The sequence below is a fragment of the Trichoderma atroviride genome, chromosome 4 (assembly GCF_020647795.1).
Source record: "Trichoderma atroviride chromosome 4, complete sequence".
NCBI classification, from domain to species: Eukaryota; Fungi; Ascomycota; class Sordariomycetes; order Hypocreales; family Hypocreaceae; genus Trichoderma; species Trichoderma atroviride.
Genome location: NC_089403.1, coordinates 4,844,442 through 4,857,649, shown reverse-complemented (window position 1 = coordinate 4,857,649; position 13,208 = coordinate 4,844,442). Strand labels below are relative to the sequence as shown.

Below are 13,208 nucleotides of genomic sequence, written 5' to 3'. Positions count from 1 at the left end.
GTGCCCGCAGACGAGTATCAGCGACTCGACGCCTTCAGCTGGGCTCAACACCAGAACGTCTGTCGCGTCAGCTGCTGCAGGCACGCGCAACCGCCAGATCCTTTGACCAAGTGCTTCAGCCCGAGCTGTTCACCCGGTTCTGTCCATCCTGTCAAGCGAAGCGTCCGTCCTCGCATCCTTGCACGCCCTGCTCCGCCTCCAAAGTCGCCTGTACCTCGCCTGCACCTCGCCTGTATTCTTTCATCACCGCCTCTGCGCCGACCGTTGCTCCTGTCGAGTACCGTTACTTCTCCCAGCCTGAGTCAAACCTCCTTTCGAACAAGGCTGGCTGGCCGGCCTCATCAGTCTTTTCGCTTGTTCATTCTTGTTTAATTTTATCCAATTTCCATTACCACGACGGCCTATTAATCATCGCCACTCCTACCCACCTGTCCGATGTTGAGCGCACTTCTCCTCCGCCATCCTTATCCTTAGTCTTCACCTACTAGCCTCTCTTTTTTTGCGGCCAGCCGGCTCTCCGCGTCAACCGCCAAGGATCATGTTTGTCGCTGCAGCATTGCTACCGTCTCCCAGTCTCGGCAAAGCGACGCGCGAGACAGCGGCCATCAATATCGAATACTAACCGACGATTTCTCTACCCAACACCCAAGACGCCATGGACAGGCTCGATCTGCCCCAGCCCGAGTCGGCCTCGTCGCCTCTGCAGTGCTGCTGCGGCAGTCCCGACTGCGTCCACCTCAAGAAGAACTGCTCGATTCTCGAAGCCGTTGAGAAGGATGTGCACACAGCTGCCCAGTTAGGCAAGGTATGTGTGTGTGGTGTGCGTGCCTGCAGGTGTCGCGCTGCTCTTTTTTCATCCAGTCCTTTGCATTCCTTTCATCCCATCTCATTGTTCGCTCGCATTGTCGCAAGACAGACCTCGGACCCTTTGTCTCTTTGCGCGCAAGGAGCATTCCGGTCCGCAGACACAGCGGGCAAGGCGCGAGAAGATCCCCAGACCCCGTATGCATCGTCCTGAGCCTTTTCCAGCATGATCTTCAACACCAACTGCAATGCTATGCGACTCCAATCACACGGAATTTCCACTGACATTTGCCCTGCAGGCGCTACTCGCCAGGCACGAAGCCTACATGGCCGACGCGGAACGGGACAGACTACGGCTCAACTCCCGCATAGAACGCCTGCAGACTGACAAGCAGGAGCTGGAGGCCAACAATGCGGCAAAGAGCGAAGAGAACAACCAGCTGCTCGAGCAGCTCGAATTACTCAACAGCACCTTCCTCGACTCTGATGCCAAGATCAAGAGCTTAGAAGCAAGCCTCCTCTCCTCACAACAGGCTATTCGCCGCCTCGAAAATGCGGCGGCGCGAGCGGCCGAGGCCGACCAGCACCTCAAGATCCTTGAAGTGGAACAGGACAAACTCACAGGAGAGCTTCGGGCTTCTAAGGAGGAGGCTCGCTCTCACGCGCAGCGGTTCAAGGAGGCTCAGCGGGGCATCCTCGACATGCAGGACCAGCTCGAGCGCATGGAGAGGGAGGCCATCTTGGAGCGGCAGCGCCACGAGGAGATGATGGAAAAGGTCGACCGCCAGCGTGAAGTGGAGAAGCACCTTGATGCTGCCGCCGTGCGACTCAAGGGCGCTGCGGCCTCCAAATCAATCACCGATAACCGACAGGGAAGCAAAATTGTCGGCCACTTTGTTCGCGACCTGCTGCAGGACAATGCAAATCTCCAACTGGGTATTGCCGAATTGCGCGAGATGCTCCTCACTAGTAATGACGAGATTCAGGAGCTGAGAGAGCAGCTCATGTTCCACCAGCCTCTTGCCGATGACTCCAGCCCAGCCTCGACTCTCAAGGCAGAATTGGAGCCTTCCTTGTTTGAACACTCAAAACCCCCCGCAAGAGTTTCATATTCACCACCACTACCACGTTGCTGCCAAGCAAGATGTCCGGAAGCCCAAGAAAAAGCGCCAGGGCCTATTGCCTGGCATCTTCACGCCCCCGGCCACAATCTCAAGTCGATCTTCTTCGCCGGGCCCATGGGCTCAGCGCCGCTTGATCTCATCTCCCATTGCTCCGATTCTTTCCACTACCGGCGGCGATACAACACCCATCACTGCCAGGTCCTCAGCCTGGCACGAATTCTCCACACCCTCCGAAATGTCCTCCTCGCTCCCCACTTCGCCCGGCATTTTCGACCACAGCGGCACCGAAACAGATTCTCTCATGTCGCCCACAACAAGCTACGACCCCATGTCTCCTACTTGGCGTGCGTCGCACAGAAAGCGACCATCGGCGGCCTCATCCTCCAGCTTCCAATCACTCTCAATCATCGACATAGAGCCAGGAATGACCGGGGTCCAGGCGCCAATTCCCTTCCGCTTTAGTAGCGGTGTCATTCACGAAGAAGATGAAGACTTATCCACAAGCATATCTGCTGACTTGACAAATCCCGACGCTTCTAAAGACACCTCGGCGGCGGATGATGACACGAACCAGTCGACAGATACAACCATCGAATCAGCACCGGAACCCAGCTCAAGAATACGCCGCATTGCGTCTCATGAATCAATCATGTCGCTATCGGGCGGTCTTGACATCCACACACTTCAGATTCGGCCCAGCCAAATGAGTCTGCGCCCTCCGCTCCATGGTGGTGCTGACGCTGTTGTTACCGGCGTCATTGCTCAGCCGACCATGTCGACTAGTTACTCGAAGCGCAGCGATGCTGCCTTGCGTAATCACTTTGCCGGCTTCCAACAACTCAAGCGAAGCTCTACTCCTACGTCTGATATATCGGTTTCATCCTCGCAAGCATCGCGGATTGCTGCTGGCAGCCTCGGGAAATGGGTTGGATGGCGGCCGTGGGGAGGAGCAGCAAGTTCGAACGAAGCCCAACCCAAACCAGAGAAAGAAGCACCCAAAGTACCTAAAAGGGCGCCGGGTATCAATCAACCTGGTGCAGTTCCGGGATTTGAGCATTGGATAGCACAGCAGAAGAAAAGTGCTGCAGCCAGAACGACAGCCGGGACCGCTAATCGCAGTGCACTGTCAGACGGCTTACAAGACGCTGCCTGATGTCGAACCGACAAGACACGACTTACTATAATATTGTTTCATATGTTTTGAGAATTGCTTGGATCATTCGTGGAATTGGATTGGAGCATTTGCATCATTTAAGCACCTGGGGCGGGCTGGCTCGAATCCGCTTCCTATCTCTCCTTTGTCTTTCTGCATACATGGACGTTTTTGTTTTTGTTGTTGGCGTTTTCCCCCTTGCTTTTTCGAGCGCATTGGCAGAATGGATAATTGGTATAAAACTGGGATCTGGACGATACCCTGGCCGTATAAGGCTACATATCACCCTTGTTGATATAGATTGGAGGCTACGCACCACCTTTTGTTTTATTAGACGTAGTATAATGACCGCATATTTAATCACAATAGATGTGTATTTATTACATTAGATGCAAGGTGGGCTGCCATCATAGAAGGAAGCTAATATTCTGCTTGTCTATTCTTTAGGTACTTTATGATTGTTTGGCTACTCGCTCTGAGTTGTGAATTGTCACTTATCATCCAGGTATCTATTTGAATGGCATGGCTGGTGACTGCGAATAGGCTAATCTCACCTTGTCTATAGACTAGTTTGTAAGCTGAAGTGTAAAATGAAGGTTTTAAAAAGACCGAAGCTGCGTAGCAAGAGGTTTGGCCGTCATACTTTATGCTTTTCGCACCGCTTTGAGCGCCTTCAGGTTTCAGATTCAACCCTTTTTATGAGCATTTATGGCTATGGTAGCTTCTGTATAAGTCACTCCCAAAGAGGATACCTGATTCATCCTCAAACGTGGCTGTTGCTACAACAAATTCCATCCACGCCACATGTTGGCCCAATTGCAGCTTATCCAAGGAGATGAAGGTGGCCACGTAGTTTTAAAAAGCAGTTACTCGTCATTTTCTTTATCAAAGACGTGAGGTTGGAGTGTAATTATGTCAGAGTATCTGCGCTGATTGATTGACTAAACGTAGGTATAGCTCCTGAGTGTGAGGTGATTGCATTCCAGAAGATGGCAGCCCTGCTGATCAAATCGTCCGATCATTTTGCTTCGCCGCACTGCCGCTCCAATGAGTATACTTCATAAAACTTGAATCGTCATCAGCTTGGAATGGAGGAGTTGTCTAGAGAGACAATTCGTCGTAATTGAAGGGAGCGATGTGGCGACCATAGCCAGAGCAGCTTGAGCAGGCGAATAAGGCGGACAAGCATGGCTTTTACGAACAAGAGCACTGATAGTATTGACTGGGGAAAAGTATAAAGTGAGGATGTGATCGCTCTCTTGTAGAAGTTCAAATCATCAATCAGCAGGACTGAATCCAATAAAACGCATCCATCATCTTACACCCCAAACGACTTTTCCAAGTAATCAACCTAGAAAGCCGCCATCATGCAATTCAAGCCTCTCCTTTTCTTGGTCGCTGCATTTCCCTTTACTCAGGCTCAGGCAGCCCCGACGGCTAAAGATGTGGTCGACGCTATACACAACATCACTGATATCTCTGCGGGTGCTTTGGATATTGCCACCAACATAAGCTCTATGAATATCCTCGGGTCTGCTCTGGTATGTCAAGAACAGCAATTTTATGAAGGATATACCTATTTATTAACCCAAACTGTTTAGAAAATAACAGACGACCTCCGTAAGATTGTCACGGATGTCGCAAACGACGTTAAGACTCTCCAAGGCAATACTACTCTTCCTCAATTCTCCGACCGCGATCAAGCAGAAATTTGCGAGGCTCTCGGCGGCGTAAGTCTTAAATTACCTTACATCTCCCTCAGTATTCAAGTCTAACCCTGTTACCACGCTACAGTTCGCCAAAACCCACCAAGACTTCTTCAAGGCCCTCGCCAACAAGAAGATCTTCCTAGACGCCACGACCCTCACAGAGCCCATCGGCGCCCTTCTGGTCTTACTAAGAGCTGGACTCGACCATCTCGCAGAGGGAGTCATTGCCCTGGTCCCGACCTGTGGAGTCAAAGCGAGAGACGAGTTGAAAGACCTCGACAAGACTCTGGGCGAAACAATCAGCACCTTTAGCGTCCACGCGCCGGATGTTCCCAGCGTTCAGCCACCTGTTGCTACCAATGAGTCGCTTAATGCTACTAATCACCCGATTCCTGCTTCGATTCCAGCTCCGCGGCCGGGTGTTGTTGGCAGCCCCCTCGGTGGTGCTATTGGTGCTGGTGGCAAGCCTACCGAGATATCTGCTACGGGCCCGATTGGAACGCCTGTTGCAGCGCCTGTTGGAGGCCAATAGAGCTTCGCATCTGACGAGATGCGATATAGGCAAGGAAGGCAAGCTTAGCTATTAACTGCATCTTTTTATAGCCATTGAATAAGAAAAGAGCTTTTGACTTTAAATCTCAACTTGCGGCTGTCCATCTATGTTCATATACCTGTGCCCGGTGCCCCATTCCAGTAATCGGCTATTTACAATGCCATCAAGCAAATTACACCTACCCGTATAGTTTCTTCTCTACTGATCTTCTTCCATTTTCTCCTTCATGAAATATAAAATCACAACTCGTCCCACAAAGGACGCTGCAATTTGCTGGAGTCTAGGTACCTGAAGAAGCTTGATGGGGTTATTACATGTAGAGAAGCAACTAAGGATTTAGCGCAGTCTACATGTATCTCTGATAACGCGTAAAGCCTGTGGTATTGAGAAATGTGATGAAACCCAGGGATTCAAATTTGGATATTAGTTATTAGTGCATCTCTTTGCAGCCAAGTTGAACAAAGACAAAGACCGTTGATCAGAGTAACTGACGTTCTGTTGCTGGGATTCCCCTGCGTCGGGACCCATAATAGAACAATAACCACCCAACAATAGGTGCAAATCGGGAAGTGTTGGTAATTCATGCGACGCCGCTTTATTCATGGCATCTAAATTTAGCTTCTCCAGCGCTTCTAAAATAACGTTGCTGGTTCGGCTCCTGCTATAGCCGGCACCAAATAGATCTGGGTTCTGGTAGCAAACAAAGGCCTTGATCTCTGGCCAATCCTACACGTGCTGTCGACTTTTTCCCAAAGCGAGCTAATGAGGCAAAGGATGCATCGTGTGAGGGACGGTAAAAGTCTTCAACTCTGGACACGAATCCTGCCGGCCATCTGTCCCCGATTTGGTGTACCAGGTGGCCAGACTTGGTATCTACAAGCTACGAAATGTTGAACACGGGATTGCTACTAGTTAAATATGTAAATGTATACCATCTTCTACATTCATCCTGGTCATGTTATGCTCCGGAATATCTGGTAGCCGAGGCGCTGCCCGGAAAGATTCTACCCGTTGAAGACTCGAGGCCTCAAGTCTGCAGATTGTGGCTGGGCAAACTGTACCTGCATTGCCAGGCGACTGTTTGGTCGTTGACGCTTAGGCAGGATGTCTGTTTTTAGCACAGCAGTCCAGCATGACAAACACCACCCAATAGAAGACCTGGGCGCTCTACCCCTTCCGCGCTGGCGTCGATGGTTGTGAACGTTTCGGCTAAGGCGGCCAGTGCAAAGGCCGTTTGCACGGATGGCTTAGTGCTGAGCTCAGCCTCCCCGGGAGCAGAGATTAGGTCTCGACGACCCAATGCCTGGCCTGGTTCGTTTCTTCGTATGGCCGGTTGGAGACTCCACTGTTGGGCGGGAGCTCGCAGAGGAGCTCGTATAATAACCGATTCGATCTCTTGTTACATTAGCTTCGAATTCTTTGCTTTGCATATCTCCTTTGTCGCTGCAGCCCACAGTGTCTGTCTACATCCAGTCGTTTGTGTCTTGAGATCAATATTTGCTGTAGGTTGTGTTGCCGCCCTCAACTCCAACACCAGCCCGGGCGCGAAAATTAACCATGTACACACGTTTTAGTCTTGCTCCAATGCGTTTCAACAGCTTCATCGCCCTGGCGGCTGCGACCGCTCAAAGCGCTGCTGGCCTGGGAATCAACTGTGAAGGCGACTCTCTCTGCGGAATCTCGTACTTGGCCGGCGGCCGCCTCACCCAGTTCCAGTCCATCTTCGACAACATCTTTGAAAAGCGAATCTGGGACAATGGGGACGACATCGGATGCGTCGAGATGACTCATTTAAACTTCCAGGGCTCCTTCAAGGGAGTGTACTGCGCCTACATCCAGAACCTCGACGGCAGCGTCGACGGCGCCACGCTCAAGAGCCTCTACACCGAGCTGATCGAATACGGCTGTGGCATCTGCGGCTCTATCCCCATCCACTATGCCAAGGGCGACAACGACGTCAACCACGGAGAGCTCTCTTTCAACATGGTGGACAGCCTGCCGGAGAACTGCGAGCTCAACCAGCCTTGCAAAATACCCAACTAAACCAGAACTGCACGATGATGTCGACGGAAGTGGTCGATTAGCGAATAGCGATTGCGACTCGATCTCGATATACGCCAATTCAGATATACGTCAATTTATCTTCGTTTTGCGCAGCAGAATGTGTGGATTCGATTCATGTGTTGGGAGGACGCCATGATACCAAGCCCTCCATCGTATCGCAGACCGCTTGATGTATTTTGTTAGATGGAAGGGAAAAACAGGCGTTTGGCGCAACAGATTCGACAAGTCCAATTTGTAATCTAGCGATTCGTTTCTTTATACAAATTTTTGTTTTATTCATGTATCCTGTTGAGCTGGAGCTTAGAAAGAACTTATCAAGCATTTTAATTCTCAAGCCACCCGGCCTTATCGGAGCTTGAGCCCGGAGACAAGCTGTGGTTGATTCTAAACAGCAGATTTTACCACAACGACCCACCAATCAATAGGCACATGTAATTCCAGTTCTGGTATTACAGCGTATCACAGCGTATCACAGCGTATCAGAGCCCCCTCACCAGCCAACCCCTCAGTGCAACGTCCATGGACTCTGTGATTTGCACTAGGTATCACCGATCTATGCCATCATCGCCGTCGGCTGTTGAAGCTCATGAGTGTCATGGCGGTTGAAGAACACACTATGTCCGGATTAATTCCGACTTTTTATGGAAGAGTTGCGTCAAAAATGTCGGAGATAAAATTTATTGGTTTCGTGTTGGTAGTCCTGGAAGGCGCAATGAGAGAGATGAATGAGATATATAAAGGCAGAAGGGAGGGGTAATGATTCATGTAACCATTGATCCATTAATCGAACACCAAATTGAACCAGAAACTCAGTCTTCTAAAACATCACACTCAGTGCAAGCAAAGTAGAATCGTACGCCTCTCAACACAGCAAAGCTTACCATAACGCACGAAAATGGCTTCCACCTTCTTCTCGGTTGCGCCAGAGCCAAAGACCGAGCTTGGTCGGCACCGTATTCTGGCCCCGACGGCTGGTCTTCGTGTCTCGCCCTTGGCTCTCGGCGCAATGTCCATTGGTGATGCATGGGCCGACCTGATGGGGTCCATGAACAAGGAGAGCTCATTCAAGCTGCTGGACGCATTCTGGGAGGCGGGCGGCAACTTCATCGACACCGCCAACAACTACCAGAACGAGCAGTCCGAGGAATGGATCGGAGAGTGGGCGGCCAACAAGGGCATTCGAGACCAGCTTGTTATTGCTACCAAGTTTACTTCAGATTACCGAAGCCACGAGCTGGGGAAAGGAAAGGCCCAAAACTTTCAGGGCAACCACCGCAAGAGTCTGCATTTGAGCGTGCGAGACTCTCTGAAGAAGCTCAAGACCGACTACATTGATATTCTGTACATCCACTGGTGGGACAGCACAACCTCCATCAAGGAGCTTATGGACTCTCTGCACATCATGGTTGAGCAAGGCAAGGTTCTCTACCTGGGAGCCTCAGATATGCCTGCGTGGATCGTCAGCGCAGCCAACACGTACGCAGTTGACCACGGCAAGACGCCGTTCAGCATCTACCAAGGCCGATGGAACATCATGCTGCGGGACTTTGAGCGGGACATCATCCCCATGGCACGGCACTTTGGCATGGCCCTGGCGCCCTGGGACGTCCTTGGCGGAGGAAAGTTCCAGACAAAGGAGGCCTTGGAAGAACGCAAGAAGAATGGCGAACAGCTACGCAGCCTTGTATCACTCCCACAGCAGAGCCCCGAAGAAGAAAAGATCAGTGAAGCGCTCCAGAAAGTGGCGTCAGAACACGGCGTCACGTCCATTACAGCTGTCGCTCTGGCATATGTGTTGCACAAGGCAGGAAATGTTATCCCTATTGTTGGTGGAAGGAAAGTTGAGCATCTCATGGACAATATCCAGGCCCTAAAGATTAAGCTCACAGACGAGCAAATCAAGTTCCTCGAGGAAGTACGGCCGTTTGACCTGGGATTTCCTTCGGCCTTCTTGGGTCCTGATCCAAACATTACAGGTTTTTCTCCTCGACTCCAGCGAACTGCTCATTACAGCTTCCCTAATGCCGGAAGCCCCAAGAGCGTTGTTTAAGGAAATAAATGTACTGAGTTGGACATGACTACGTCCCGTGGAGGAGATTATATCTACACAGTCTGCAAAAAGCTCTCTGTGACCCAAACAATTTGCGTTCCAAAGCTGCCAGCCGTCGTTTGATGCTATATCCAGTCTAGAAAGGAGGCCGACTGCTCAGCTTCAAGACGCTTTCATCCAATTATGTTCTGAGAGCGTAGATATGCATGTACATATCTATACGCTCCATGCTGCGGCCTTAGGTACGGTAGCTTTAAATATACGAACTTGACTTATTATCTGGGTAGATGTACCCATTCAAATGTGTCATTCCAATCCGGCGGAATAGGAAGGCATAAAGTCCACTTGTACGCAGCAATTGACACCAAAAATAGACATAGCTAAGCTCCTTTCTCCCGTGGTAAGAATCTCGTATCCGCCCTTCCGTATCCTTGCCACGATGCCCACATCCAAGGGGGGGTCATATAATATACTTTCTGCAGCTTGTGCATTCGGGATCTTCCTAGTGGATTGGGTGCTGGCTGTAGATCGATGTACATATGCATGCCATTCGGCTGCTACCCACGATCTGGCTAGCTATGCATCTTGCGAAGATGGTCTTGATCGTTTTACCCACTTGGGTGGGAACGTCAAATCTAGGCTGCCGTTTGAATCCTCGTTCCTAACTCTATCCAGTCAATGCCCCTTACGGAAAATGCTAAGCATATACTTCTGTTCCTGAAGCGAGGCGAAATTGCTCGTAAGTGAAGAATATTTATAGACATGTCTATTGTGGTATAAATGCTACTGTTTCAGATTAAAAATTATGGTTTATGAACTCCATCGTTTCCCGCTGAACCGTCTCCAGCTGGTTTCTCATTGTCTCTATCTTCCTTTGCTTCTTCTTTCACTTCGTCCTTCACTTCGTCGCTCTTCTTCACTTGGGTATCCTCTGTTCCACTAGCATCTCCTTTCTCCTTTACTGTATTGTTTTGCGGGCTGTCCTCCGCTGTTGGCTCAGCTGAGCCTATTACCTCCGGTTGCGCCACAAAGCTAAACTCGCTTGATTCAGAATCCGTAAGTATCAAAGGAGCTGCTACTCGGCTTCCAGCGAGCTCCGGAACATCGCTTCCGGGCATCTCATAAATCTCATTGGACAATAACTCTGCCAATGGTGCCGGAGTAGGTAACTCTGACGGTGGCGGAGTGCCTGCTGATTCCAGCTCACTCATAGGAGTCTTCGCCGGAGTAGTGCCGTCAATCTCCGGTGTCGGTTTCGGCGTCGTATCGTCTCCTTGAAGCTCTCCCAAGTTTGCGCCGAGAGTGTCTGCAGGAAGAGTTCTCGAAGTTTCGGGTGAGGCTGCGTCCACGCTTCCTAGCATCATTCCTGTTGTTGAATCGACCTGAGAAGTTTGGGCTGCCGCTGCCCTTTTGCGGCGAGGGAGCACCAAGAATCGTAAGAGGGCAGCGGCCGCGGCAGCTATAAAGACACAAACACCGATAACAATACCCGCGATAGCACCGCCGCTGATACTGCTACTATGGCTAGGGCTCGGACTGGGTTCACTCTGTTTGACGCCAGGCGGGAATATGGTGACTATGTTCGATTCGGCGCTGGCGTTCCACACACGAGGATGAACCGAAAAGTTACCTCGTTCGTAATCCACAATCAGGTACGCTTCTTGCAGAAATGTTCGCCCTAAAACATATTGAGTGTCGTTGGCTGCCCTCTTGAGAGGAAAGTATCGAGACGAAGACTTCAACAGTGGAGGGTTTGCCGTCAGGTCGAAGCTCGCATAGGGAAATGTGATATTAAAGGACGAGCCGCCAGTAATCGGAGTTGTTATCTCAAAAGTGACAGCTGGGTTTTCGGAAGTGAGCTTGCTGTGTAGTGAGTCGCTAACCAAGTACATTTCCAGGGTGGTGTTGTAAGTTAGACCAAAGGCTTTCTCAAAAGCATGGCAGGCGTCCAGAGGAAGGTAGATTTCGGCCACGGAAGAATCGATAAACATGGATATCAGGTCAGACTGAAGTACCGTATTATCCGCGCTGGCATTCGTGGAAATGGATTGGATGCCAATTGATAAGTCACGCGACTGATCGCTGAAGAACTTGTACGAAGAATTCGTATCCTGATACGCAGATGTATCGAAACCACCCAAGATCAAGCTGCCTAGCGCCTTGTTCAGCCGATATGGTGCTCCCGCGTTATAGCTGTACGATAGACTGGGAATGGCTGATGAGTTCTTGAGAAGCTGCATGAAACTTTGCTGCGGCTCATTTTGAGTCGTGAAATTCGTAGGTCGCGGGTTCAACGCAAGCACTCCCAGATAAAACTCGGTGCCTGCAATCCCAGCAATGATGGAGTGGTTGACAACAGGGCCACCACTGCCAAGATACCCGAGCCCAACTGAAATTTGGTGTCAATATGAGCATGAAAAGTGATACAGAAACAAAACTCTGCCTTACCGGTGTCATATCCAAATTCACCATTGTCTGTGAAGCCCAGGGAATTCTCAAAGCCCAGCTCGAATAAGCCAATCTCTTTCCAAGTGTGGGAAGCCGTCGTGTTAAATAGTTCTCCTCTACTGTTGGCGCAATCGTTGACTTTGATGATCTGACAGCCCTCTTGTATGACAACTAGAGTTTGAGTCGATGAAGTGCCAGGCAATATGCGAAGGTTCTGAGCTGGAGTTCCTACGCGCAACTCAAACGACGACCAAGGCCCATCAACACCCTCACTAAAGGCACGTAAGTTTCTTTGCCGCTTCAAAGAAGTAGGAACTGTACTTACAACACCTGGCTCGGCGACACAGATATGGGAGTTGGAAGAGAAGACGGCGCTGTAGCCGTATCTGTGGCTCTCTTCACCAACGCGAGATCAAACGCCGAGGCAAGCGCTGCATTCGGCATCAGCATCGCCCATGGCAGCAGATGCTGCAGCCGCGCACGCATCTTCCAACGATGTAATGGATATTTCAGTAATTCCACATCCTAATGCGAGATCATGTAGTGTTGTAACCCCCCAAAGTCCCTGCCTTACTGAGTGGAGCGCGTATATGGTGCCGAAAAATGGGATACTCTCTCTTGCAGCACGCATGCAGTCCACTCGACTCGTCTTAGGCGCTCTTTCAAACGGCTATCTAGGTCAATACGGGATAGAGACCGTTCCTTGGCAACGATCGAAGATAGTGCTACGAAAGGGAAAAGAAGAAAAAATGAGCAGACATGGGGGTTGTGTCTTTGTCCACACACAGCAGCACAGCGTCCTCGTCACTATGTACTATAGCCATCTGATTTGATGAGCATCCACATGGGAGTCAGATTTTAGGAGAATGGGAAAATCCACCACTCATGCCGTGCGAAGCTATGCGATGCACGTCGGTTAGGTGCGAAATGAAGCACTATCGAATGTCTTCCGAAGATGAAAATATGACCGCCCACCGTTCTCGCCATAGAGCTAATGCAAACTATTCCAAGTTGATCAGGCTCTTGTCGAGCAGAACCCGCTGCTAACGCGGTGGCCCACTGGTAACAGCGCTCATGGCCGTCCCGATGGGGTGGGAAACCCTTGAAGAGTTAGCCGACGGGACATGATAAGTAATCGAAATCTCCTGTTGTGATGGAAGAGCCGCATTCAACTCACCGAGTTCAGCTGCTGCCGAGTAAAGTTTGAGGCGCACATGTCAACTGGATTCAGGAGGGCGGCCCGTACCAGCCGATGGTATAACGCCACATACAACTAGTATTAGTATTTATAGGGCTCTTATGA

The 13,208-nt window shown here is 50.5% G+C and overlaps 7 protein-coding genes across 7 annotated transcripts; 5 read left to right on the top strand and 2 right to left on the bottom strand.

Moving 5' to 3' along the window:
- Positions 1-655: 655 nt before the first annotated feature.
- TrAtP1_009002 (uncharacterized protein) lies at positions 656-2,390 on the top strand (the record flags this gene model as incomplete). Its single annotated transcript, XM_014087167.2, has 2 exons — positions 656-805; positions 1,104-2,390. 2 exons carry the CDS (start codon positions 656-658, stop codon positions 2,388-2,390), a joined length of 1,437 nt encoding a protein of 478 aa, XP_013942642.2.
- Positions 2,391-2,402: 12 nt separating this feature from the next.
- TrAtP1_009001 (uncharacterized protein) lies at positions 2,403-2,558 on the bottom strand (the record flags this gene model as incomplete). Its single annotated transcript, XM_066114121.1, has 1 exon — positions 2,403-2,558. The coding sequence occupies one exon, from the start codon at positions 2,556-2,558 to the stop codon at positions 2,403-2,405; it is 156 nt and encodes a 51-aa protein (XP_065970214.1).
- A 19-nt stretch (positions 2,559-2,577) lies between these two features.
- Positions 2,578-3,081, top strand: TrAtP1_009000 (uncharacterized protein; the record flags this gene model as incomplete). Its single annotated transcript, XM_066114120.1, has 1 exon — positions 2,578-3,081. The coding sequence occupies one exon, from the start codon at positions 2,578-2,580 to the stop codon at positions 3,079-3,081; it is 504 nt and encodes a 167-aa protein (XP_065970213.1).
- A 1,243-nt stretch (positions 3,082-4,324) lies between these two features.
- On the top strand, positions 4,325-5,410 carry TrAtP1_008999 (uncharacterized protein). Its single transcript, XM_014087166.2, has 3 exons — positions 4,325-4,622; positions 4,683-4,811; positions 4,876-5,410. Exons 1-3 carry the CDS (start codon positions 4,449-4,451, stop codon positions 5,320-5,322), a joined length of 750 nt encoding a protein of 249 aa, XP_013942641.1. The 5' UTR covers positions 4,325-4,448; the 3' UTR covers positions 5,323-5,410.
- A 1,517-nt stretch (positions 5,411-6,927) lies between these two features.
- Positions 6,928-7,386, top strand: TrAtP1_008998 (uncharacterized protein; the record flags this gene model as incomplete). Its single annotated transcript, XM_014087165.2, has 1 exon — positions 6,928-7,386. One exon carries the CDS (start codon positions 6,928-6,930, stop codon positions 7,384-7,386), a length of 459 nt encoding a protein of 152 aa, XP_013942640.1.
- Positions 7,387-8,162: 776 nt separating this feature from the next.
- TrAtP1_008997 (uncharacterized protein) lies at positions 8,163-9,734 on the top strand. The gene has a single exon (XM_014087164.2). The coding sequence runs from the start codon at positions 8,303-8,305 to the stop codon at positions 9,455-9,457; it is 1,155 nt and encodes a 384-aa protein (XP_013942639.1). The 5' UTR covers positions 8,163-8,302; the 3' UTR covers positions 9,458-9,734.
- A 285-nt stretch (positions 9,735-10,019) lies between these two features.
- Positions 10,020-13,204, bottom strand: TrAtP1_008996 (uncharacterized protein). The gene is made up of 4 exons (XM_014086331.2): positions 13,083-13,204; positions 12,231-13,006; positions 11,906-12,177; positions 10,020-11,846 (listed from the first exon to the last, which is right to left on the bottom strand). Exons 2-4 carry the CDS (start codon positions 12,389-12,391, stop codon positions 10,261-10,263), a joined length of 2,019 nt encoding a protein of 672 aa, XP_013941806.2. The 5' UTR covers positions 12,392-13,006; positions 13,083-13,204; the 3' UTR covers positions 10,020-10,260.
- Between the last annotated feature and the right edge of the window lie 4 nt (positions 13,205-13,208).